Here is a 26,771-nt window from a genome sequence, read left to right on the forward strand (position 1 = left end):
CAGGAGGACGCAGCTCTGGAAACGAAGCTCGTCGCAACGTTGTCCTTTTGCAACCAGGCGGCCTGCCACCCTTAATTTACTCGAGAGAGTCAGTAAGCAAATTCCACTCAAGACTGGAAGGGAAAACCAAAACAAAACGACCGTGCCCAAAACATGCTCGGGCTTCGATGTCAGCAGCAGCAGCCTCCGCCGCCATGCGCTCTTCTAGAAGCTCGCCTGGGAGCTACAGGGAAGAAGGGGCGGCCGGCGCACTTCCCCCGCCTCATTTGAAGCAGGAAGGCGGAGCCTCCACTGCAGGCCGCAGCGGAAGGCCGAGCCGCAGAGGCGGCGGCGGCGTGAGGCAACAGCAGCAGCAGCCGGCATGTCTCACGAGTCTCCTCTCTGCAAGCCCTCCAGCCCGAGCAACCCCCGGGTGTTTCTCGATGTGGACGTTGGGGGAGAACGAGGTGCGGGCGGGGAGTGGCGAAATGGCAGAGAGGTCGTGGGGGTGGGCGGGGAGGAGAAGAGGCGGCGGAAAGCGCGCGTGGAAGGTTCCCCGGCGGCGGGAAGGGCGCGAAGGGCAGGAGGGAGGGAGTCCGGCCTAGCCGAGGCCCCTTCAGTGGCCGGCAAGCAGGTGGTCGGAGGACCGTGTGCTGCTGCTGCCGCCGCCGCTGTCCAATGTTCTGCAAGCTCTGCCTTAGCCAGCAGGGCGGGCAGCGGGAGGAAGCGGCGCTGCCCCCGGATCTTTTGTATCGTTTCCCTCTTGCCCGAGTGGGAATTCTCCCTCAGGCCGCCGCCGCCGCACGGAGAGCTGCGCGCCCGTAGCGCGCGGCGTATATATAGTAAAATATTGGGGAAGCGGGTTGGCGGAGACGGGACCACTTAAGGACCCTCTCCCCCCCCCCCGCTTTCCCCATAATTAAAAAACAAACAAACCCAAATTAGAATAAATCCCGCGAAGTCCCTCACTGCACAAACAAGACTAGAGAAAAAACGTACTGCCCCATCCTGCTTTATATGTTAACTATAAAATAAGTAAAAAAATAAAAATCCCCTCAGAACAAGCGATTCCCTCATCAGCAACCTGGAGTGGTATGTTCGAGGAAAAGCTATTACCGCTTTAACGCGTGTATTTGTGTAAACCTCGACTCTCCAGATTTAAGGAGTGCTAAGGCAGGCTAGAAAATTCCAGAACTATTTTCTTTTTCCTGGCTTGAACTACAGAATTATTGTAAAAAATATATATATCGCCTTCTAGTGTTATATATCGCTTCATTTCGCCCAATAACATGCCTGCACAGATTCTGATTTTTGAGGAAAGGGTCACATAACAGCTATTCTGAGCGGAAAGCCTGAGATCAGGATACTTTAATAGAGAACCATAGAATTGTAGAGTTGGAAGGGACCATGAGGGTCATCTACTCCAACCCCCTGCACTGCAGGAATCTTTTGCCCAACGTGGCACTCAAACCCGCAACCCTGAGATTGAGTCTCACCCTCTATCAACTTGAACTGTCCCAGATGTGAACGATCTGAATGCCAACGTTGCTTCCCTTCTATTAAATTTCCCTTTTGGTGTGTGATTTTTGTTTACCTCTTTCTGTGCAAAGTAAGAGTTTCCCCATCACATTGAGGCTGGAGCTCCCTAAAGTGCAGTACTTGGGCAGATGCAGAACTGAATTAATTCATAACATGGCATGTAACAGCTATATCTGGTTTCAGAAACAAGGCATGACCTCAAATTAATGGCAGCAATCAAGAATCAGTGTTCCCATTCTGATCAGAAGTACTTTGGAATGGAAAAAGCTGGTATTTAAAAAAATGCACTGTATAATCTTCAATGCACTTGTCAAGGCAAAACACATGGCCTAAGGCAGACTATCAAATTTGTGTTGATTAGGATTTTTCTAACCGTATGCATATAGACTAGTAACACCACCAACAAGCGGCACCCAAGGTGAACAATGGGCCTCTCCCATGTTATTAATAAATAGTGGCACTGAGTCAAGCATGGGTGCCAGATAAGATAAATTTGAGCTTTACCTAGGTTGTCACTGGAATTGCTCAATCTTGGCATAGTAACTAGAGAGTTTTATTGACTCGTGGAAAGCCTATACTCAAGTCACTTTCTAGCCGTGAAGTTATTTGGGTATTGTGAAAATACCATTGGTGAATTAATGGTACGCTATACAAATATACATGGAGGAATGCAGGATGCTGGTATGATAAAATAAAACTTTGGACCTCTCTTCATTCCAGCTGGCCGAATCGTATTAGAATTGTTTGCAGATGTTGTACCTAAAACTGCTGAAAACTTTCGTGCATTATGTACTGGAGAAAAGGGTATTGGACCAGCCACTGGAAAGCCTCTTCATTACAAAGGATGCCCCTTTCATAGAAGTAAGTTTGTTTTGTTTTTGTTTCCTTGGGTTAGCTGAAAGGAAGATTATACTTGTTTTAAATCCTTTCCTTTATTTAGGTGTCCTACTCTTCTGTTTAAACGAAAACTTCCATGGTGAAGTATAATTTATAAATGAAACAATAAATAACCATAAAACAGACAAAAAATACAAAAACATAAAAGAGCATCACCATTAAACCAGCAAACTGAAGCTGAATCCTGACAATAAGTAGGCACTGTTGGTGGGTGGGCCCAGTTCTTTGCTCTGTTGTGGATGAAGTTGCGCTCCCTCTAAAGAAACGGGTTTGTTGTCTGCGGGTGCTCCTTGATCCCGCTCTGTCATTGGGTGCCTAAGTGGCAAGAAGTTGTTTTTCCAGTTACATTTGGTTATCCAACTACAGCCATTGCTGGACCAAGATAGCCTTGCCATCATCTTGCTTGCTCTCATAACATCCTGTTTAACATCTTACACAAGTGTTGCTTATTGTGTGGGGATGTGGGATAGAGTTTTCTTGGTGGTTATACTAGTATGCAGAACTCCCTGTACTCAAGAAACGTACCATATTTACTCAAGTCTAATGCGCCATCAAGTCTAACGTGCACCTCAATTTTCAGAATCTTGAAACTAAAAGAAGTATTTGCTGGTGAATGTAGATGTGCTATTGAATCTAATGTGCACCTTAATTTTCACAACATAATTTGGCCAAAACTGGTGAGCATTAGATTTGAGTAAATATGGTATGTTCACTTAAGCTTATAGATTTATAATTTATGCATTACATGAAATAGGACTTTGGAATGTTGTCCAACCTAATGCTAGCTTTCATCTTTCTGTGTTCAAATTGCAGTTATCAAGAAATTTATGATCCAGGGTGGAGACTTCTCACATCAAAATGGAACAGGTGGAGAAAGCATATATGGTGAAAAATTTGATGATGAAAACTTCCATTACAAGGTAATGGCTTAATAATTAAAATTGTCACTTGATAGAATTATGAATGTTTTTCATTTTTACCATAATGAAATGTGACTTTGCCTTAAAAAAAAGTTGTATTAAAGCTTTTTTTTGTGTAACAAACAAGCAAATAAACAAATAAAATTACATATAGTGTCTCCACTTTCAATTCATAGAGTCTTTTTCACAATTCATTTTAAGTAATTATCTGTATAAGGTCAACTCTAGCTGAAGTATATTTAAATATAGCTAACATTTAACAAGTATCTCATTTGAGGGAAATGTTTCAGACTCCTACTTAATATGAATTCTTGAGATCTAATATAAAAGCTGTTAAATGTGAATAAGATACTTCAAATTAAATTCTGCACATTATCTTAAATATCTTATTTAACTTTATTATTAAGTTCGTTGAGTGTCTGGGTTATTTATTACCCTCAAGCTTAATAATTTCCTTTGGACAGGCACAAGCCTTGCTTGGCATTGTCTCTGCTTCAGGAACAGCTTCTCTGCCTTTTGGGCAAGATCATGTGAAAACATTCACTACGTTAATTAAGATACCGCAAGCCATTTTCCTTGTAACCTTTTGTCTTGTTAGCAGGATGTCTCTGATTCTTCATTCATGAATTATTCTAATCAGAATTACACTGGTATCTTTTTATATAGCACGATCAGCCAGGTTTGCTCAGCATGGCAAATTCAGGATGCAACACTAATGGCTCCCAGTTCTTTATCACAACTGTGCCAACTCCTCATCTTGATGGGAAACATGTCGTCTTTGGCCAAGTGATCAAAGGCATGGGTGTTGTAAAGCTACTAGAAAATGTTGAAGTAAAGGAGGAAGAACCTGCTAAGGTAAGCTTTGACAGCTTTAGAAGAAATCCTTTTTCAGTATTATAAATGAGTTAAGTTTTATTTTGGAAGTGTGAAAAAAGGCTGAACTATAAAAGATAGCTACTGAATGGTAAACCAAGGGTGTGCATACAAACTTGGGTGGTGGGTTGTTGGCTGAATTTGGCTGGGACTTGAGGCAAAATCTCTTCTCTTGTAACAGTTACACGTATCTAGTAATTCCCATTATTTAACTGGCATTCTAGCAAATTGAATGATATTCAGTGGAAACTGCACAATTGAATGGCTTGAAATCAACAGCACATATTGCATGTTTTCTGAAAATTCAGAGTAAGCTGTCTTTCGCAGGTAAAGTTGCCTTTCATGTACTCTTATTATTTTTACAGTTATGCATCATTGCAGAGTGTGGTGAACTGAAAGAAGGGGATAACTGGGGACTTGCTCCTATGGATGGTTCTGGAGATACTCACACAGATTTTCCTGAAGATTCTGATGTGGATTTAAAAGATGTAAGTATCTCTTCTCATTGAGAAAAGATTAGTGATGCAGTGGGAGTTGTAAGGAAACAGAAAATGAACCTCTCTTACAAAAAACAGAGTAGCATTTATTAAGACAGCACAGGATTGTTGTGAGGGTCAGATGGGGAAAGGGAGAACAATGTATGACACACTGAACTCCTTGGAGGAAAGGTGAGATTTAAATGTAATAAAAGAAGCGAGGCTGCTGAAGATCTGGCTCAGGCACCACCGATCAGCAATGACCGCAAAACCATGTGCAAGATGCTTTGCAAGCTACCGTTGACCATTGGGTCTTGCACAGTGCTGTGGGCAGAGTTTCACAAGGCCTGATGTTCAGCTGACTCATAGGCAAGGGAGTAAAAAATATCAGTGTACTGCCTGCAGACAACACGCATAGCAAAGGGTGCATTGGTCATACAACAAAATACTAATGGGCTCCTGTATCAGGAAAGAATACTACAGAACAAAAGCCACACTTCATCTCAACTCATTCAGAATTTAAGTGCCAAATGGGTTTAATCCAAGCTCTTCACTAGGCAGAGTCTATATAAATACACCAACTAAATAAAGATACAATATAGTAAAGTGTTCTTCCGACTTATGACAAAGCAATGTGTCATTGCATAGTCAGTTGCCGCACTTAGGTTTTACCCAGATTCTAAACTTGCAGGCCTTCTCCTAAGAAAACAGGGAAATGTTTTGCAAATTACAGAATGATACCCCCCCTCCTCTCTCTCTCTCTGTGTTTTTGGTAGATTCACCAGGTTGTGTCTATAGCTGAAGATGTAAAAAATATAGGTAACACTTTCTTCAAATCCCAAAACTGGGCAATGGCAGTCAAGAAATACAGCAAGTCTTTAAGGTAATGCAATTGGGGGTTTGAAACTAACATGGTCCAGATATTTTGGGACTGATCAGAAGCATAAATAGGCCATCCCCCCCTTTATCTGCTTTAGCTAGTGTTGCAAGTTAGACATGTGATAATACAATAATGCAAATTCTGTCATTTTATTTTGTACAGGTATATTGAAGCTTCTAAAGCTATAGTAGACAAGGAAGATTTAGCAAAGTTGAATGCTGTAGCATTGAGCTGCTACCTAAACATTGCTGCTTGCAGACTGAAACTGTTGGAGTGGCAAGATGCAATTGAAAACTGTACTAAGGTATATTGCTTATATTTTGGCTCAGAAAAATTGATAAAGTAGAATCCAACAAACAATTTATGACACAATTTTATTTAAAACAATATGCATAGCAAAGCATTCTTAATTCTTATCTGTCCAGTTTTTGGATTCATTGCATTAGGTCAGCATTGATGAAAATTTTAAAACCAATAACCTGCCATTTCTTGTTTGGCCCTCAAATAACATTTCCCCCTTATCTCCCTTTTTGTCCTACGCAATAAAATTCTGTTGAGGCATTTTTCAAGCCCAATTTAGTGTTCCACAACTCTGTCATATTTAAATGCTCTTGCCATGTGCCTTGATCCATTCATGTTTAGCATCTGCATGTTGGCATGTATTGCTTGGGCCACTGATCAGTAACACACAGATAGGCCAACACATGTCTTAAGAAATATAAACATAATGAATAGGGGAAGCCTGCAAAATTTATGCAGACCTACATTGTGTTATATGTACCTACATATGCCCCAAGAAAATCAATAGGAGCCCTCTTCTGTGTGTTCTCACAAGCTGAGATTCAGTATGTGGCTACAGGAAGAAATTGCTTTAGTGCAGCTCGATTGAATTATTGGTAATTTTGTGATTAAAATATTTTGGTACTTAGTAGCCATTGATCTCTAGGTGATGTAAATTGCTTATCCGAGTAGCCACAAGGTGTCGGTATACTGTCCAGATATTTTTCAGTCTTATTTCATACTGATTGTTCAGCATGGTTCAGTGGCTACTTAAATGGATAGATACCAGAATGTCCACAAAAGACTGTGTAGAGGAAAACAGCCATTTATGTTTTCTATTACTTGGGCACACAGGAAGTTTTTGTTGCTTATCAGATTAGCAACTTGAATTAGGCTGATAAGGAGAACTAGCTTTTGCTTGAAAGAAACCTAGGAAGGAGTTGCATCATTTGTTTCCTTGCTAAAAATTTCTCGCGAGATGCTGCTGCTCAAATTATTTCAGTAGCTGGTTTTGCTTACTGAATCTTAAGAAATATCAGAAATACTGTTCTTATTATTTTGCAGGCTCTGGCCATAGATCCTACAAACACCAAAGCACTTTACAGAAGGGCTCAAGCTTGGGAAGGAACAAAAGATTATGATCAGGCATTGGTAATTACAAGTACTTGGTTTGACATACAACGTTAAAGTAAGATATACATAAACATACTGCTTACTTCTTTTCTTTTTCTTTAAAGGCTGAGCTTCAGAAGGCTCAAGGCATAGCACCTCAAGACAAAGGTAAAGTGCCATTCTGCTTAGTACCATTGACTAGGTAGCCTTTTGAATAAGCTGCACTAGTTTCACCGCAGACTGAAAACATTTTTTTTGCTACTTGAGCCAGTATATGTATCCCAGTGAGGGTGGGGAGAAAAGTAAGGGAAGAGGGCGTTATGTACTCTGAAATGAACATGCATGACTTTTAAGTTACACAGGCTTTTAAGTTACACAAGCTATATTCACACTATTTTCTCTCCTGCGTTTTGACTAGCTTATTCTTAAATCAACCCTCTCTTGGGGAAAATGAATTTTTGGAATGGGAATTTGTATTCTAAATAGGTTACTTTTGGAAAAAGGTGTGAAAGTTTTCTGCAAAAGCATAAAACAGCAATTTTAACCACTTTTTGTTTGTTTACTTCCACAGCTATCCAAATGGAAGTACAAAAAGTTAAGCAGAAGATAAAGAATGAGAAAGAAAAAGAGAAGGCAGCTTATGCAAAGATGTTTGCTTAAGTCAAGATAGTTTCTCCTCCTTAACTTGTGCACTGATAAAGGCAGGATTAGTATGAGTAGCAGTGACAGTGTGTTATTGACTGTCACTAATACTGATGCTGTTTCACATGTTTACATCTTGGCTTTTCTTAAGGTTGCATATAATTTCAAACATCTTTCATTATTAAGTTAAATGGTAAGGCACTTAACAGTAGTAGTATTTTAACCTAAAAAGTGTATGAAAAGCTACTTCGTAAAACTTCAGAACGACCGAGTGCAAAGAATTTGAACAAAGTTTGGTTACATACCAGAGGCTTAAACAAGCTATTTCCATCCCTTTTATCCCTCACCTGTAACACTCATTACTGAAGATTCAAACGCTGTTAGAATGGTGTTGAAGAAATAAACTGAATTTGTAATCATATAGGGAAAGTATTCTTTATTACTTGAACAAAATCAAGTTATATCAAACTACCTCTAGCCAGCAGTGCACTGTACCTCGTGTTACATATGATTGATGTCTGACTAATCTTTACAATCAAAATCCACTGAAATTTAACCTTCAGCTTTCATATATTTTACTCTGGGTCACATCCATTATTACTGTTCAGGATTGGAGAGGTTGGGCAAATCAGACCAGATTGTACTCAAACTGTTCTTGTTCCACTTTGATAGACCTAGGCTTATTTGAGTGTACTTTTCTATTGCATCTGTACTTCTGAACATGCTGACAGTTGCATTTACTGCTTCAGTTTAGCCTTCAATAGAGTGCTAACCTCACAGAGGACCATTGATAGCAGCTCTTGAGAAAAATGTGGCAAACCCAAAGTTGTATGGTTCTGCAGCTAGGGTGTTCTTTTAGTTTTGATCAAGACTACATTCCATTATAAGCTGGTCCACCTCCACCTTCAGGTACAACCCAGTTAATATTTTGGCTGGGATCTTTAATATCACATGTCTTGCAATGGACACAGTTCTGAGCATTTATCTGTAACCGCAATCCATCTCCAGTTTCCACAGGAACATATTCATAAACTCCTGTAAAAAGGAAAATTGAATTTAGTGGAAGAAGTAACCTAATTCTAAAAGTACAGTAGAATTCAGCCAGAAAACGCCCCCATCAAAAACCAAGGGGTCAAGCTGATAAGTGAAGTTATGGTATGTAGGAAAACAAAAAGTGGAGGAAGGGGAGAAAACCACAAACCTGCAATTCCACACACTACAAATTGTGCTAGGTACCTGCAGGGCAGAATCGTTGCTCAGGTCCATCGTATAGAGCTAAGTTATGATTGACAGGAACACTATCATCTTTCAAAGTCAAATGAGCTGGCTGGTCATGTTCGTGATTTGTGCCACTCAGAGCCACTGATGAAAGCAAGTCAAAACTGATTTTTCCATCAGGTTTGGGGTATTCAATAGGTGTGCAGTCTTTGGCTGGCTTTAGCCGCTTTGCATCTGTCCCTAAAATATCAGCAGAGGGAAAAACTTAAATATAAGCAAAACTTAAATTATATTGGTTTCACCATACTCTAGTAAAGGAGCATATCAGTACTATCTTCTAAGTAACTTTGCTTCTCTGAAGGAAATGCCTCTACTGCTGTGATGCGTTCCACAACTGGAAAGGGGATGGTGGTGAAGGTAGAGTAGGCATGGTCTCTTCCGCCCCCCCCCTTTTTAAAGGACATATCTTGAAGGGTAAAAAATATTCCTGTAGGCATGGTATCACAGAAGGGCAATCAGGAGTGGTCAATAACTTTAAAAAAAAAATGACAAATTTTGGGGGATCCTGAGAGCCATAAAGAACTTGGGAGAGTCATATAAATGATGCAATGTATCCACCCCTTTTCTATGGTGTTGGCCTGTTTGTGGAAAAGATCTCAACAGGAAAGAGTGAGCCTCCTTGCACAATAGTTAGACTTCCTCTCCTTCCCTCTGCAGTCTGTTCCTAGTGGGTCCCCCAAATCAACAGAGCACTGGACTGTCCAACAGATTTAGGGGCATGATGTTCTGAAAAGGAAAGGAGAGAAGGGAAAGTCTCATGGCTGTTGCCCAGATGCTGTTAATTTAGAAACCTACCTGGATGCTTTAGGGTCCAAGGTTCCATTCCTCTTAGTATCCAGTAAAATATGCCTGTGTAAATCATTCCACCATACACACCCAAGGGTCCATGGCATGAAGGACGGATATTTCTGACTGCATAGAGTTCTTTCCATACCCAGGATTTTTTCAGATTGTCTTCATATTCAGGCACATCAAGTCCTAGAAACAAGGGACTGTTTATTAAATGTTTAGAAAGTCAGTAGCATCTTACAGTTCCACTTCCAAGGAGATAACTAGTGCTACTGATAAGAGCCAGGCTTTCTATAATTTGCAACAAAGCAGTAGTTTACATTTGAGAAAATATAAATTGCTCGGGAGAGCTATACTTCAATAATTTTATATCTGAATGGATACTGAAAAAGCAGAGTGGAAGACAACTTTGAATACAGTATGTATATATCATTGTTTACTCTTTGAGTTTTACACTAATAATAAGACCAAAAATTAACATGTTTGAAGGACAGTAACATTTGTTTCTATTTAAAAGTAGTAAAATTATACACTACAGAATTAAAACACAGAGGTTGCAATTCTGTGCACACTCGAGGGTAAGCCTAATTGAATTCAGTGGGATCCACCTTTGACTAAATGCACAGGATTGCATGGAACATGATTAACTGTTTAACAGCTAAACGTAGGCATTTTCCCATGTACAAGGTGCTAACTTTTTAAAAAAGTGAATCTGCATTTAAAATGAAGAAAACAACACCTTGCATTTAAGATGAAAACGAAAGTCATTTTGGACAGCGACTTTAGTGGAAATACTATTTTTTTAAAAAGAAAAAGTTGTAAAGCAATGCAAATACACACATAAATTTTCAACCTGTAATTTCCAGTGTAAACTTCCGATTAATCTCACCCAGAGTATCATTTCATTCTTGAAGGGTATGACATGCCATAGCAGAGACTCAATTGTTAGGACTAGGCAAGGTATTATAATTAGGCTCCACTCGTAAATTCCTTCCATTATATCTGCAATATGGTGATGAGACTTTAGGGCAGGCTTGTATTGTACTAGTCCATTATCCACAGGTGATAAAGAAATGGACACAGGTGAGTCAGTAGGGTGGAGACTTTTCTTTTGGTGTCTTCCATGCTTCCAAGGTCTGTGCCAACGCCTTTTTTTTATCCCACTGTTTTGCCTGGGGAAGCCCTCTGTTTACCACTGAATCAGAACAAATGGCAATCTGCAGAAAAGCCTATTGCTGTTTCTTCCAATTTAGTGGTAAACAGGTTTCCCCAGGGAAAGTGTTGGGACAAAAATAAAAAATAAAAAGACCTGGAAAACGCAGACCTGTGTCTGAAAAGTGTTGTGCAAAAGGAAGTCTGATGAACCCTGCGTGTATGCTAGTGAATTGTGGGCTTTCTACAAAGCTGTTTTAGGTCAATACACCAGTGACAATTAACTTGGCTTAAAGAGCTCCTTGATATTTAGAACTGTAATTGATCAGAAAGCATCAGTGATAAATGTTCATATCATGCCATCTTACCCAGTGTTTTTGATTGGAGATTCTCATTCGTTAGTTGGTTGAAAATGGCTTCCGAAGCCAGCATACCACTTTTCATTGCAGTGTGTGTGCCTTTAATTTTAGGAACATTCATGAAACCTGGACTACAGCCAATAAGGAGTCCACCAGGAAAAGTGAGTTTAGGTATGGACTGCAGAGATAATAATTAATTTATTAACTATTCATACAAAGTAAGAAAGATTTTTTTTTAAATCAAGCAGTCACATTTTAAGTTTGATTGCATTAAGCAGATTAAAGCATACTCTTTTACAGCATGCTTGCATTCTCTTTTGTAGATCCCAAGCCATATGCCTACTAGATTCAGGTAGGTAGCCATGTTGGTCTGATGCAGTAGAAATAGATATAAAAATTTTAAAAATTGTCCAGCAGCACCTTAGAGACCAACTAAGTTTGTTCTTGGTATGAGCTTTCATGTGCATGCACACTTCTTCAGATACAAACATTATGTCTACATTCGAGGCTAGAACCAGCTATATAGGGTGGCATAATCTATTTGGCCTGTAGATTCATCATGCACTGTTTTTCAGACTTTCCATTCCTCATTCTTCCTGAAATTCTTCAAAGCTGACTAGACCTACCGTATTTTTCGTCCCATAGGACGCTCCGTCCCATAGGACGCACCTAGTTTTTTTGGGGGGAAATAAAGGAATTCCCCCCCCTTTATTTCCCCCCCAAAACCAGGTCGGGGAAACCGAACCAGGTTGAGGAACAGCGGGATGGCGGCGCTGCACCTCCCTGCTGTCCCCCAAGTTTGTGGGGCTGGCCGATGTCTGCCCGGCGCGCGGGGCGCTCTGTGCCTCGTGCACTGGGTGGCAGGCTGCTATCCGCAGCGTGGGGAGCCCTGCGGGGAACTCCTGCAGGGCTCCCCACGCTGCGGATGTCTGCCCGGCGCGAGGGACGCTCTGATTCAGGGCGCTTCTCACGCCGGGCGGCAGGCTGCTTTCCGCAGCGTGGGGAGCCCTGCGGGGAACTCCTGCAGGGTTGCCTAGGCTGCGGATGTGTTCCCAAAGCGCCGGGCACTCTGCTTTCAGCGCGCCCGGCGCTCCGGGAAGCAAGCTGCTATCCGCAGCCTGGACAGCCCTGCGGGACCTCCCGCAGGGTTGCCTAGGCTGCGGATGTGTTCCCGAAGCGCCGGGCGCTCTGCTTTCAGCGCGCCCGGCGCTCCGGGAAGCAGGCTGCTATCCGCAGCCTAGACAGCCTTGCGGGACCTCCCGCAGGGTTGCCTAGGCTGCGGATGTGTTCCCGAAGCCTGGAGAGCAAGAGGGGTCGGTGCGCACCGACCCCTCTCGCTCTCCAAGCTTCAGCGAAATCCTGCATTCGCCCCATAGGACGCACCCAGATTTCCCCTTCATTTTTGGAGGGGAAAAAGTGCGTCCTATAGGGCGAAAAATACGGTATATCCTTCTACCCTAAACTAGAACGTTCAGCTGATTGTCTCCAATTTCCCAGCACTACTTCAACCTTTACATCAGTATCTACTCATCTCTCCATTTCTTTTTTAAAATTTAATCCCACCCTCAGAGATACAAATCTGGATTACCCCTAGGTGTATCTCATAACATTATATTTCCAGTTATGTGGTAACATCAATTACAGTATATATTCATACCAGCCCAAAAATTCATAATGTGAAGCTGTCCCAATCTTTCGCCTTCTCCTATGTGCATAATAAAAGGGTACCAGCCTCCTGAAAATGTGTCTTTTGTTTTCATCCCCTTTGCTGATTTTGTTTTATTTGTTAGCTTGTCCGTCGAAACTAGTTGTCAGATTTTTCTTGTACCATGAAGTCAGTGTTGCACCCTCCAGAAGTTTCCCATATATGTAGCTATCACTAGTCTTGTTGGTAACAATCATTGTTATAAAGCAGATCAGTATTATCTCCCCAAAAAGGTTAAGCAATACCAACTTTTTCTCTCTTCCTTTTCAGTCTGATGCAACTGGAGCTACTGCAGTAAAACATTTGCCATACTAAACTCCATTCGCATTATAATCCACTCCACAAGGAAGCCAGGAGCGTTGTTTCAGGGTTGTTGTTTTTAAAAGGCCAGCCCAGACACTCAAAACTACATTGCCTCTGCTTCCCTCTTGCAGTGTGTAAAGAACACCATCTTCAAATAAATTAACTTTGAACCAGGGAAACCTTTATCTCAAACAAGGCATTAAAGTGCAAATGCACTGGTCCAGAAAAATAGTCATAAAATGGGAATACCTATAAAAAGAGAACAAAGAATACTACCCACAGAGGCAAATTTTGTCTCTTTCTGTTATCTATATAGTTCCTGAATATGATATCAATAAAGAAGAAGGATTCTAAGTGTTATATTTTAACTCCATAGCACTAAGAATGACATCTATGAACCTCAACCTTTGAAAGAAGCTACTGAACTTTTCAACTGCTACATCAAGAGACAGGAACTCCTGACATCCAAGCATCTGAGAGGCATTATAAATAAGAGCCAGTATCATTCATGGAGTACTTCTAATCCATTTTTACACCCCTGCCAGATTTCTACAGCCAACTAGTATACCCGAAAGGTGAAAAGGGTTTGGTTATTGTAACCACTAGTATTTTTCTAGATACGGCTGCATCAAATAATTCAGAACATCTGTCCTCTCTGGGTGTATGCGACAGATTTAGTAGAGCATGCTTTGGAGCTATGGAATACAGGTTAAAAGGATTTGTCTCTGGAATACTGCAGCAGTTGTAAAACTAGCAGGTTTTAGTATAGAGAAAAGTAAACTTAAGCATCACCTACAATGCAGGTAAACCTTGAATCGGAACAGCCACACAACTAGTGTTACAAATGCACAGCGACTCCAGCTTAGCTCTTCATAAAATCTATGGAGCTCTTTGGATCAGAAGTAGGGTTCTACTGCCGTTTTCTGGTGAACATGTTTCAATTGGGCTTAAATGCAGAAACCTTGCCAATTCAACATCTTACCAATCCACACCAGATGTATGCTTAATTACAGGAATATAGAATTCACAACCAAGATATAAATTATTTGTGAAAATCTGTACAGTTATGCTGCGGGTTATCGCTCCAGGATGAGGCTGGCTAATCTTACTCATGGATGAGATTGTGGTGCAACATTTCCTGGGACAGTTTGTAATATCTCTTATTTTGACATTTAAAGAAGACAACCAGAGACATTTATTAACTGTTCAACAACAGTCCAACTAGAGCGTTTTGTCTTTACTAATGCTGCTGTATTTAATTGATAGGTTAGTTCAAACCAACAAAAATATATCACAGGTCAATAGGGTAGCTAGCAAAGTTTAATACAAGTGCTTTTAAAAATATCAGATGCAAGGAGGCTCACTCCTTCCTGCCTCTTGCAGGAGGATGCCTGCTGTGACAAGTCTGTCAATCACCTAGAAACAAAGTATTTGCCCCCACAGAACTAGTGTTTTTCTCAAATACAAATTTAGTCAAGCAACTAAATTCATGATTAAGACTGCTTCTATCAGATGGCAGCTTTAAAAAACAACAACACAAAACACTACAACTGAGACATTTGAGGAAATAACCTTGTATTACTAAAACATCACCTGGAAGCCACCTTCATTAAGAGCTCGGGCACCATAGGCGATTCTCTTTCCACCTTCTAAAGTAGGCTGCACAGTTGGATGGTGCTTCCACCTCTGAAATTCCTTAAATGGGTTCAAGTAAGGATTTTGATAATCCAAACCGACCTATAAGACATAATGCGAAAATACTTACTTTAAAAAAAACAATTTTTTGTTTTTTTTATTAGGCTATTACTAATAGGGCATACAAAGCTTCAAACACACACCTAATTTCCCTATCATGTTACTCGCTGGATATATTTAGCTTACTTTGAATTTCAGTGTTACAAGAAGTAATTCTGTCCCTATGAAATGTACGGCCATGCAGCTATTTTGTGTGAATAAGTGATTCAAGAATTCTGTATACAGGCATAATAGCTCATATACATATTCTTCCCTTGAGAAAAGCTCCAATTTGAAAAGCATGTGGCCAGTACTTGGGGACTAACCAAACCTCACACATCAGGGAGAAATGTTTTCAAGGTAGTAGTTCTTGAACCCTGCTAACCTTGTAGAAGTTAAGCACTGACAATCTTCCGTACTGAACATCATAAGCAAAAGTTAAAAAGATATGATGTATGCAAGCAAGACTAATATTAGAATTCTATCTCTCAGTGCCATCCATGAACAGACTTAGAAGCAAAAAGTGTTCAGAAAGTTAAGTTTCACTGCAAGTACAAAATACTTACCACAAACCCCAAAGCTACTAGTGGTTCACCCTCATCTAGATGGTAAAGAAATGATCCTCCGTATGTATGTCTGTCCAAAGGCCAGCCCACAGTGTGTTCCACTCTTCCTGCTTTCCATTTCTTTTCATCAATAAGCCACAGCTAGAAATGGGGGAAATCCAGGCAATGCAGTTCAGCAAAGACGTTACTAGACTTTAAACCAAAGTGAAACTGCTATGTGTAACTTTCCATACTACACAATTAGACTCAGTGCTGAAAGCAAATATAATAATAGAAGTCTTCATCTTTGAAACCTTCACATTCAATCTTTAACCTATTGGCTTGAGTGAATAAGCTGTCAAATAATGCTTTGTAAGTGGGGGAAAAATGGGTGGAAAATATAATTTATTTTCACTTATGACCCCTCTGCCTGACACAACTGTTTGTTTATTTATTTATAATCCATATATATATATATATATATATATATATATATATATATGGCAGTTTTACAACATAAGAGAATAAAAACAACAAAAGTATCCATAAGGACATCAATAAATACGCATTGGTTAAAAAGTAAAATTCATATTATAAAGCCCTGTATAGTTTTCAAAAGTCATTTGAAATAAACCTCTACTGAGTTTCACAGGACAGGTCCTGCCTCACGAAAAGGCTGAACCCAACCTTGGAAGTGTGGGAAATTCACTCCCATTGGTAGTCTTACTTCTTTTAAAACATACCGATTGCTTACAATGAATTTTCTAAATGTGAAGCAGAAAAAGTTTTTCTTCACTTAAGTCCCAAATCATGCCCACACCTACTAAAAACAGTTTTCAGTGAAGAGGTTTAAGACAGTGATCAGCAGTGTAGAACAGGTAACTCAGGAGCAATTACCTGGATTAAAATTCATGTTCTATCTTTGGTATGCTTTCTTTTTAAGCTTCTATATTTAAAAGTGAACATAGCATAACCTGATCCACGTGCACACTTGTATTAGAACCATTTAAAGCACTGCTAATAATATGCCTTTTCTAGAATGGCTCGGGATGGATAGAACTACTGCCATGAACGACAGGACCAGTTTATGTAGCCAACACTATTTTGGAAACTAGAGTTTTTAGCCATTGTTCTGAACATAAGATAGCCGGCAACAGTGAAATAAAACAGCCACAATACAGAGATGGGGCATGCAGCCCTGTAATACCTGGAAAATCTTTCCAACTTGGCTGTGCCTTGGGTCTCCCTTTAATTCAGGGACAAAGACAATTAGCCATAAAGGCTAAATGTTGACCTTAAAAAGAAACATTGAGACACTTCACTTGTGCATTGTTTACAAGCCAGAACTATTTAACATATGAAATATGTTTGTCCTAAAATTAAAAGCTTGCATGAATAAGAATGCTGTGAATAAAACTGGAATATAGTGACTTCTACTAAAGAAAGCCACAAGTAGTTATTGCAAGGTGGGGAAAGTGGCAGTAGTAATCCTTTAGATCTAGAACTAACAAACTAAAGAACGGATCAAGGTACTACACAGTAAGCATTAGCTAACAGTAAGATTAGCTAACCTTTCATACCATTTCTATTCTGAAAAGGCTTAAAAATGTACCCTGAGACAACGTCAAATACACTTGTGTTGTGGGATTCAGAGAGCAAACCTTGGATTGTAACTGATCAATAATACAGCGATACCTCCTTAAGCCCAATGCCGTAAGTCTGGGGTTGGCAGTTCTGTCTTAGATTGTATTTGTTGTACAACTGCTTTGCAAGATGTCCGTGACAACCTTCTGCAAACACCGTGATTTTGGCATGCAGCTCCAAGCCTCTTTCAAACGTAGCCTGCCATAGAAGATAATAAATACCATCATTACACACATAATATGTATTTGAAAGTGAAGTCTGTTTAGTGAGATACTCTGCAAGCAGTTGTGTAACATGTTTTCATTATACCATGTTGCAGAGAATCTTCCGAGCACCTGCTTTGAATGCAGAGATCCCAGCTTTAACCCCCAGCATCTTGAGGGAGGGCTGGGATAGTGCTCTGTCCGAAATACTGCCCCTCTAAGCCTCTCTATCTAGCCGTTAGGGTTCTCCTCAGGCGATGCCCTTCACTCCATGCCCTGCTTAAATCCTTTTGCCTGGCAGAAATATGTCCTTGAACTGTGGCAATGTCTACTGCTTGCCTGGATAGGGAAGGGTGTGTGTTAGCTCTCTTGCCTCTAAGCTCTACCCATCACTGGCACCTGGACCCTAGGAAGTTCCTGATGAGGGAATACAGACTCTGGTTCTGCTTTAAACATTAGAAAGGAAAACTGGTAGGGAAGATTGTAAATCAGCAGTTGTTTTCCTACTTACGTTAAAGCCAGTTTAAACTTTGTGCAGCCAGCTTATGCTTGCCTTGTGCACACTGGTGTGTGTGTGAATGCTGCATATACTGAAATGTTAAAGTGTGATGCTCATTCCCAGCACTTAGTAAGATGTAGGGGACACAGTTCAAGTGTCCTGCAGCATATTTATTTCATTCTGTCTGAGACGTACAATTACAAACACCACTATAATTGTAGGAAGCACACTTGGGAGCAAACAGTATAAACTGACCCTTGATGCCAGGCTGATAATGAGTTTTTTCCCTACTATTTCCTTGCATGTTCTATTAGTCATCTCTGTTTTATGTTGATCTACTCAGAACTTTAAGGATTATACTGAAGTTTTTAAATTTTTCTTCATTATATGTAGAGTTGAAAAGCATTGTTTTCAGTCCCTTATAAGTATTTATAACATCTCTGCTTCTTTCTCCGCATGGTTTTAAATCTACTGGCTCTCTGGGTGCAAGTCTTGATGCAGAATGCCTTGTCCCATAGCTACATGTCCTTCAAAATGCTGTTTAAAAAGTGTCTTCCATTATACAATCTCTGTGGCAATAATACAATAATGCCTGTGCTTGTCTCAACCCTGGAACTTTGAGCCATATTTTTCGAGTATACTACCTTTGTGTTTACTTAAATGCCTAAATTAAGCTGCAAGTCCAACGCCATCTTCATACCACCAAGCATATAACAGCAGTTTTACAATATCCATTTTTATGAGGAGCCATCCAAGTGAAAAGCATGATGTTAATAAAAAAGTAAAGGAGCCTTTACCTTGGGTGCCCCATCCTTTTGGATGCCAACATCATTTGTGGCAATCCCTTTCACACTGCCATCTTCATGGAAAAGAACCTATGAGGAGGAAATCAAATAAAGATTTCTTATTTCAACATTCTTAACATGAAGCTGCAAGCAGAGTTGTGCAATTTTATTGTTTGTACAGCACCTAGTTGTAGTCACCTGGTAAATATTTTTATTATTATTAATTGAATTTGTATACCAGCCTTCATCCAAAGATCATAGGGCTGTTCACAACATTAAAAGCACAAAAGAACACAAAATACATAACGGAAAAATTGAATAGCCCTCCTCCCACAAACACAGTTAAAAGGCCATAGAATGTTAATCAGCCCTGGTTATAGAGAAACCTTTTTGCCTAGCATCTAAAGATATATAATGAAAGCACCAGGGCGAGCCTCCCTGGGGAGAGCATTCCACAAATGGGGAGCCACTGCAGGAAAGGCCCATTCTGGTACAGTATCTGCATGGAATATCCTGGAAGTTTTCAAAAACCTAAGGATGTAAATTAGATGCAGCAAGATGCATGTCAAAAGGCATCAAGATGGTCTCTGTAGGAGACAGCATGCTGGATTAGACAGACCTTTGTTCTGCTCAGGAGGGCTCTTATGGTCTTACATAATTCTGCAAACAATATAGTGTAGTGATTATTTGTGTAAACTGAATGCATTCATTCTAATAGGTGAAAACCTATCTTAGGTGTCATATGAAAGTTTGACAAATCTCATACATGCATACAAACATGAATGGCAACAGCTCTGCCATTACCTCAGCTGCAGCATAGCCTGGGTAGACCTCAACACCAAGCGCTTCGGCTTGTTCACCCAGCCAGCTCACAAAATGCCCTAGACGAACTATGTAATTCCCATGATTAGTCATCGGAAGGCCTAGTTAAAAGGATGAAACACATCACAATTCATTTCATGAAACAGTAAAACACTAAGACTAATTCAAAGTTACAATTCTACCATACGCATCAGCTTACTAGCAAGGCGAAGTTACAGTTTATGACTTAATTAACTCAGCCCTGTGCTCACAAATCTTACCACTGAACAAAACGTGTTCCTAGCCTGCCTGCTGTACCTATGTTTCAGTTTTAGTAAACATAAAGTCTCTCATAGTTTACAAAATATTTTTCTCTGGTTCAGTGCAGGAGATTCTTAATTGCCTCAGAAACCAAATCAACTGACTTACAAGCTTGTCCTCAACACAACTTATAAACTACAGTGCATGTACTGGAACAAAGTGATGTGACATTTCTTCACTATAAAGCTAACCTGCGGCCCTCCAGAAGTTACTGAACTCCCATCAGGTCCAACCAGCATAGCCAGTTGTCAGGGATGAATGGGAGCCCCATTCCAGCAACATTTGGAGGGCCACAGGTTAACCACTCCAACTGGAGAGGCACTATGTAAATTGGTTCAAGTTGTTTTCAATTTTGCTTTTTAAACTGTTGTAACCCACCCTGAGACCACAGGGTGAAGGGCAGGTAATAAATTTAATACTTTTAAGCAAAAGAATAGCTCATTCAAGCACTTTATACCTCAGCTCAAAACAAAAGATTTACAAATAGAGGTTTTTCGTCTTCATCAATAACTGTACCTGGAAGAATAGGAACTGGGATTCTAGAGTTCTTTGTTAATATTCCAAATTTGTCTTCTGTTACAGAGGTATGCAGTGGAGCCTAAGAAAAATGAAATAAAAATAAGTAGAAATATTTTACAAAACTTCCAAGCCCCTTAATAAGGCATTTGAATACCATTAGCATTATAGATTCACATAAAATTGGAGCAGACATGCTTATGAGTTTCAAGGATGGTAACAGACGTCAGATTAAGCACAAATAAGAAAAGAATGAAGTGAAAGAAAGATACTTGTTTTCTACTGCAGGTTCTGATCATTAAAGGCGGCAAGCTAAAGGATTTAACAGATAAAGGTATTTGGCAGAATTTTATTTATTCTTTGGCAAAAGATACTTTACCAAATATCTTTATAATGCTCATTATTTCCCCGGATACTTTCAATTTCATAGCATTCAGAGGAAACATATTATATATAACTATTTTAGCAATTTCCCTTAAAATCACTAGCATGCATTCTAAACAGAATTAAGCTACAACTGAAAAAAGTTGTAGTACAGAAGTTAAGCTCTTACCCCGCGTTCTTTCCAATCTGGGAAAAGTTCGTTTAAGGCACGTGGCTCAAGGCAAGCTCCAGAAAGTGTATGCGCACCGATCTGAGCAGCTTTCTCCACAAGGCACACGCGGATCTCTTTGCCGTGTTCACTAGCTAACTGCTTGAGTCGGATAGCTGCCGCGAGTCCTGCAGGGCCTGCTCCGACTACAACAACATCCGCTTCTTCTGCAAATCTTTCCATGCTTATCCCTTTAACAAAGAGCCATATACCGGAAAGTCAAATGGAGGCTAGGCCCTTGCTGTCAAAATCAGCTGTCCCTCCCCTTCTTGAAGTAAGATCTTGCAGCCTCAAGTGAAGAAAAAAAAGTGTTGGGTCAAGACTAAAAAATAAAATAAAAAATGGAACAGAACTTATAGGTATCTTTCAACTGTGGGTTTGCTAGGATGCAGTTCAATGACCTTTTACTGGCACTGTCCCACATCACAGCTAGACGGCCACTTGAAGCTCTTCCGGGGATGTGGCTGCTGCAGTCGCATGCTGACAGCTTCTGGGAGCCGCAGCTGAGAGCTGAGTGCATGGTGGGGACCAGAGTAGGACAAACTACCCCAAAAGGAGCACCATCTGTCCCCCACCAAAGGCACTACCCCTCCCCTAACACCCCATACACCCTAAAGTAATACACTACACTAAAGTAATAAACAATTGCGAAGTTAATTGTTAAATATAATTACAAATACAGATACAGATTTACAGGGTTTCCCACAAAAATATATAGCTGCCCACGTGCTATCTTCTATCTATCTAAGTGTCCTTTAAAGGGGGGGGACTACCTTTGCTGTTTGTTGATCAGTAATTGACTCTTCGTCGCCACAGGCGACCAGGCAAATAGCTATTTACAAGCCTGGTTATGCTACAAAAATGAATTGTACTTAAAAGTTTGTCACTTACCTTCCCACCGGTTGTCTTTGTCCCGTGGGTGGATAGTATAGTGGGTCGTGATACGTGGCACAGTGGAAGAAGCCCATCGTGCTGCGCACAAAGGCAGGTGACAATCTTTTCCTGCTGACCTCAAGGCATACAGACAACGATGTGCTGTTGCAAAGAAATAAAACAGTTTTGAGCATTCAATTTTTGTTACAGCTCTGTAACTCGGACAACAAGGAAACAAATATTCTGCTACTACATTAGGACCGTTTATTCGTACACTGTATGATTTACATAAATACCATACCATTTAGAGAAGCAGTCTTAGATGTAACAGTTACATTAATGTTGGGTCCCATATCAGTTCCAGATCCTATGTTTCCTCCGTCTCCTTTTAGTTGTCTAGTGCAGTGTTAAAAAGTTGATCAGCAAAGATAAGCCACGCATTGCTGCAGATCTCAATGATGCCTTACAGTAGAGGTTTTCAACATTTTTGAGTCCACGGCCCCCTTGACCAACTACATTCTTTCTGCAGCACCTCTGTGTGGCTCAGGAGCCCAGTTATATCTCTCCTTGCCTGCAGAGCTGGCAGCCTCTCACCCTTTTTCGAACACCCTTCCTTGTGGCGTGTTCCCTCAGCCTCCTCTCCTCTCTCCTTGGGAGCCTTCCAGATAGCCACTGCTGCAGCCCCTGATCTCTGAGCTGCCCCACTCCCTGCCTCAAAGAGAAGTGCCTCCTCACACTTCCCCATAGGGGCCTAGGACTCGTCCAACAGCAAGGGTTGGTGGACTGGCTGGGCTCCCTCGCCCACTTGCTTGCTTACTCTGAGGCCACCTCGGCTCCTGGCAACCAGCACCCCCTGGCCAGCCCCAGAGGCACTATTTGCCTGGGGAGGTTGTAGCCAGGGCTGCTGCAACAAACAGCTGTGCAAGCCTTTAGAAGGCAGAGATGCGAGAGGGCATCAGAGGAGAGAGGGAAGGAAAGGAAAGGGGGAAAGAGGCTAGTGTTTCCCACAACACCCTTGACCACCATTCAAAGTACCCCAGGGTGCTTTTGGTTAAAAACTATGGCAGTACAGCTTTCCCACACCTCTGAATATCTGCTGTAATCTATATGTTACAAATCTGTGTGGAGCACAGCCATAATCAACTTATATAAAACATAATGAGCTTTACAGGGTCTACAACCAATAAACTCAAAATTGATTTAATGTTCACAAATGGACTCAACAGGTGACTTACCTATATGTGCATGTGTGTGTGCATGCACACACACACACAAAATTCCATAGTGCGTGGGTAAGTTCTATACCAACACACACTTCTACGTAAGCATCAGACAGCTCGCCATGAACTCTTCTGATTTTGTCTTTTCCATTTTGGCAGCTTACCCAACGGCTAAAGTTTTGACCAAGTAACTACTGTTCTGGCTTGCTAGCAACCTAGATCTTTGCAATTTGGGTGTCTATTCAGATATGACTGTTACAGTACAAGGCCAGCATCCAAAGCTAGGTCATGCAATGAAATTAAGAGCGGATTTGGACAGAAACTCTCTGGAGTTGCAGAGCAGGAAGTGACTGTTCCTAAATGAGAGGTGTGTTCATTTGTATCCCGGGCTACTAGAGAGAACTGAGCAAGCAACTCCTGCCACTGTAATCAACAGCATGACATAACAAAAGAGTTGGGCTGCTACTTATACAAGGTCATGTTTGACTATAGATGAATCTACCCTAGTTGTTCAGTATGGAATTTTCAAACTTACTCACTTTTTACGAGGCCCTCACCCAACATCATCATCCTGCTCTTTCCCTGTTGTATTTCCATCTTTTCTCATTCAACAGAGTCTGACTTTTCCCAGAGAACAGATGAGTAGCATAATCATCACCAGTGTAGACGTTATTGGTGCTACTCTTCTATCCTTTCAAAATGACAGGACTATGACATGCGCACCACCATGGTGGGTAAGTGAATCAGCTCAGTACACATTCATAATAACTACTGCAGGGGCACCATTTTATCACTCCATATTTTTGCACTACAATGCTTTTCAAACTATGTTTTAAATACAACTAAATTGAAGGCTTTACAGTGCTTAACCTATTAATTCAACAAAGTTATTTTTAAAAAATTGATTAAACATTCCTTTCTTGTTATTAACAATAGCCACTTTACTAAAATAGCATTTACGTGAACTGGTCTTTCCCAATTTTCTACCCACTGAAGCTATGTCACATCCTCTTGTGTAGGCAGAACATAGCAGGAAGAACATACAGAATAAGTGCAACATTCCCAGCAGTGTGGAAAATCATTTGCGCTTGTAGTATAGAGTAAAAGAGCATTGCTTATTAACACTAGGAGCCACCTGTCTGAAAGCAGGCTATATGGACTATCTGGCAATGTGTGACAGCAGTCAGTCCCTTGATAATACATACTTAAACAATTCATCAACCCCCCATGCTAGTATAATAATAATAATAATAATAATAATAATAATAATAATAATAATTATTATTATTATTATTATTATTATTATTTATACTCCATCCATCTGGCTGGGTTTCCCCAGCCACTCTGGGCAGCTTCCAACAAAATATTAAAATACAATAGTCTGTTAAACATCAAAAGCTTCCCTAAACAGGGCTGCCTTCAGATGTCTTCTAAAAGTCTGGTACTGTAGTTGTTTTTCTCTTTGACATCTGGTGGGAGGGCGTGCCACTACCAAGAAGGCCCTCTGCCTGGTTCCCTGTAACTTGGCTTCTCGCAGCGAGGGAACCGCCAGAAGGCCCTCGGCACTGGACCTCAGTGTCCAGGCAGAACGATGGGGGTGGAGACGCTCCTTCAGGTATACTGGACTGAGGCCGTTTAGGCTTTCTACTTCATAAAGGACTTCTAGGTAAAACACACAATTATTTGCACTTAACATTATTAGTATGTAAAGGAGAACCAAGCTATTCTATTTCTGCCCTGCTTTTCTTATGCTTGCCAATTGCAGCAAGCTATTATCATTGCTATATTACTGCACGATGCAAAAATCCAGATGACTGTTCCTCACTGGTGCCTAAAGAACTGATAGTGGTAGGTTTCTGAAGGTGGTAGGAAGCCGGTTTCCCCTCATCTCATGTGCTCTACATGGCTGACCATCACATCCTCTTACTCCTTAACCAGCAGCAACCACTCATTGGAGTAAGATCTTTCAAGTCAGAGGCTATGATTTTCAGGTTGACTTCTACCAGGTAGAGATGAAAGAAAAGTGGAGGAAACGGAGACCAAAACACACCAGCAAGAACATTCAAGCCTCCATTTCTGTCCTTCCAAGCTGGTTCTTAAGATTCTTGCAAAGGATTCATAACAATCACTGTCGAGTCATGAGCAGGGCTTTTTTTAAGAGTCTCCCTTCCACAAAAGGACTGGTCTCTGTCCAAACAAGATCTGTTTTGTAAGAGATCCTACAGGTGACCTTTACCCTGATTTTACTTCTGGCCAGCAGGGGGAGACGAAAGAGGAGAAATACCCAGGGAGAAATAAATATTTGGTGTGGGTCAGCAATCCCACGCGAAAAGGCAACTTCTTTCTTGTAGCTTTGTTGTCAACCCCATTCTGTTGACCTCTGCGCATACTAAGGTCACGGCCTTGCCTTTTCCTAGGCTTGACAGGAGGGGTTCAAAACCAAACCCCGACAACACCCCTGACTCACAGAGCTGCTCCGTGCACATTTACACTGTTGGACACTCCCCCTTCCCTTACACAGAGAGACACAAATCAACACAGCATTGCTACTTAATTCCCTGACAGCTGCCATCGAGCCTAAGCACATTTCATCAGGGGCCAAGGAGCAAGGCGGGTCCAGAATCAAGCTGAGGGACAACGCTCACCCAGAGGAAAGCCACCGCTTTCATTTTCCACTTTTCACTTATAATGGTGGGAGCCATGACTTACACCAGGATTGAATGCACATGCATTCCTAATGGGCTGGACATGCATGCACAAGAGCACTGACCCTGAATCAATGCTCTTCGTGAAAGAAAGAGATAGCTTATCGACAAACAAAACACAAGCGTGCAAAACATTATGGAGATTCAGGGCGAAACTTACTCGCCACGGCACATCCGGAAAGCAGGATTTAAATGCACTTTACCTTGACGGGAAACTCTGCAGCATGGAAGCAGCATGGCGCTTAGCGAGAAGGCTCCTGGCAATCCAAAGGAGTGGGTGGGCGACCAGCCTTTTCGGGGAGGGTGTCTTCCACAGGCAGTCTCCTCTGTCTCCCTCGCTTGCTTTGCAGAGTCTCACGGGGATCTTACAGCTCGGCCCCCATGCTCCTCCGGGTTCTCAAGCAGCTGCAAAAGCCACAAGCAGAATTCGCTGGCGTCGAAGTTAACTTGCGCAGGCAGGACACACGTTGGGAAATGGGCGCGACCTGCCAGAGTGACAGCCCATTAACAAACAAACTTAAAAAACAAACAAACTATAATTCCCAGGATGCCCCGCAGGAAAGGACGGCGCCATATTCACGAGTCTGTCCGCCGGACTTGAGGGCGACGGGAGTGGCGAAATGCACGCCGGGAAAAGTCGTTCCGGGCTGCCACTTTGTTTCATGACGAGTTCGTAGAGAAAAAAGGGAAGAGTGACACGCGATTGCAGTTCTTGTTGACTTCCGGTTCAAAATATTTTGATTGGTTGATTGATTGATTAATATATCGCCCTATACCCGAGGGTCTCAGGGCGGTTCACAAAATACATAATAAAAATTAAAACAACAACCCAATAGCCCCCCCCCAAAGTAACAAATTTTAAAAGGGCATAGGTATTGAACTGGTTTCCCGCGTTATTCTCCTAGCAGTCACGCAAATACAATGCACTGACCACACGCTTGCACCTATGGGGCATCATAGCCAATAGCGACTTTCTTTTTTCCTTTTTCCTTTTGCCCAGTTTCCCCTGCTCAGGGTCACTTCTACATTTTTCCTTTCTCTATGGAGTCAAGGGTGAGGTAACCGAGAGTGATCGGCGGATGTTGAACCCCTTACGTCAGTGACAGGCAACGGTGACAGATTCCTTGAGGCGAGCCCTTATTTCCATTT

At 41.3% G+C, this 26,771-nt stretch overlaps 2 protein-coding genes across 2 annotated transcripts; one reads left to right on the forward strand and one right to left on the reverse strand.

Annotated features, from left to right (window-relative positions):
- The first annotated feature begins 271 nt into the window (after nucleotides 1–271).
- Nucleotides 272–8,019, forward strand: PPID (peptidylprolyl isomerase D). Its single transcript, XM_081209000.1, has 10 exons — nucleotides 272–446; nucleotides 2,239–2,379; nucleotides 3,229–3,335; nucleotides 4,002–4,190; nucleotides 4,574–4,696; nucleotides 5,461–5,567; nucleotides 5,727–5,868; nucleotides 6,909–6,995; nucleotides 7,082–7,124; nucleotides 7,528–8,019. The coding sequence occupies exons 1-10, from the start codon at nucleotides 362–364 to the stop codon at nucleotides 7,614–7,616; spliced, it is 1,113 nt and encodes a 370-aa protein (XP_081065126.1). The 5' UTR covers nucleotides 272–361; the 3' UTR covers nucleotides 7,617–8,019.
- ETFDH (electron transfer flavoprotein dehydrogenase) lies at nucleotides 8,008–26,235 on the reverse strand. Its single transcript, XM_081208889.1, has 13 exons — nucleotides 25,826–26,235; nucleotides 21,716–21,859; nucleotides 20,786–21,015; nucleotides 20,233–20,314; nucleotides 19,399–19,517; nucleotides 18,607–18,684; nucleotides 17,159–17,305; nucleotides 15,485–15,625; nucleotides 14,778–14,921; nucleotides 11,186–11,354; nucleotides 9,672–9,854; nucleotides 8,835–9,056; nucleotides 8,008–8,633 (listed from the first exon to the last, which is right to left on the reverse strand). The coding sequence occupies exons 1-13, from the start codon at nucleotides 25,857–25,859 to the stop codon at nucleotides 8,470–8,472; spliced, it is 1,857 nt and encodes a 618-aa protein (XP_081065015.1). The 5' UTR covers nucleotides 25,860–26,235; the 3' UTR covers nucleotides 8,008–8,469.
- Nucleotides 26,236–26,771: the final 536 nt, after the last annotated feature.

Source organism: Podarcis bocagei, assembly GCF_964188305.1.
Source record: "Podarcis bocagei genome assembly, chromosome: 9".
In the NCBI taxonomy this organism is placed as follows: Eukaryota; Metazoa; Chordata; class Lepidosauria; order Squamata; family Lacertidae; genus Podarcis; species Podarcis bocagei.

Bases quoted from the DNA above. Each gene is read 5' to 3' on its own strand.
- PPID (XM_081209000.1), top strand. From the start codon at position 362: ATGTCTCACGAGTCTCCTCTCTGCAAGCCCTCCAGCCCGAGCAACCCC. The intron at 5,869-6,908 runs GTATATTGCTTA...ATTATTTTGCAG, and splicing joins CAATTGAAAACTGTACTAAG to GCTCTGGCCATAGATCCTAC. The intron at 7,125-7,527 runs GTAAAGTGCCAT...TTACTTCCACAG, and splicing joins CATAGCACCTCAAGACAAAG to CTATCCAAATGGAAGTACAA.
- ETFDH (XM_081208889.1), bottom strand. From the start codon at position 25,859: ATGCTGCTTCCATGCTGCAGAGTTTCCCGTCAAG. The intron at 18,685-19,398 runs GTAATGGCAGAG...TCCTCCTCATAG, and splicing joins CAGGCTATGCTGCAGCTGAG to GTTCTTTTCCATGAAGATGG. The intron at 14,922-15,484 runs GTAAGTATTTTG...TATGTCTTATAG, and splicing joins TAGTAGCTTTGGGGTTTGTG to GTCGGTTTGGATTATCAAAA.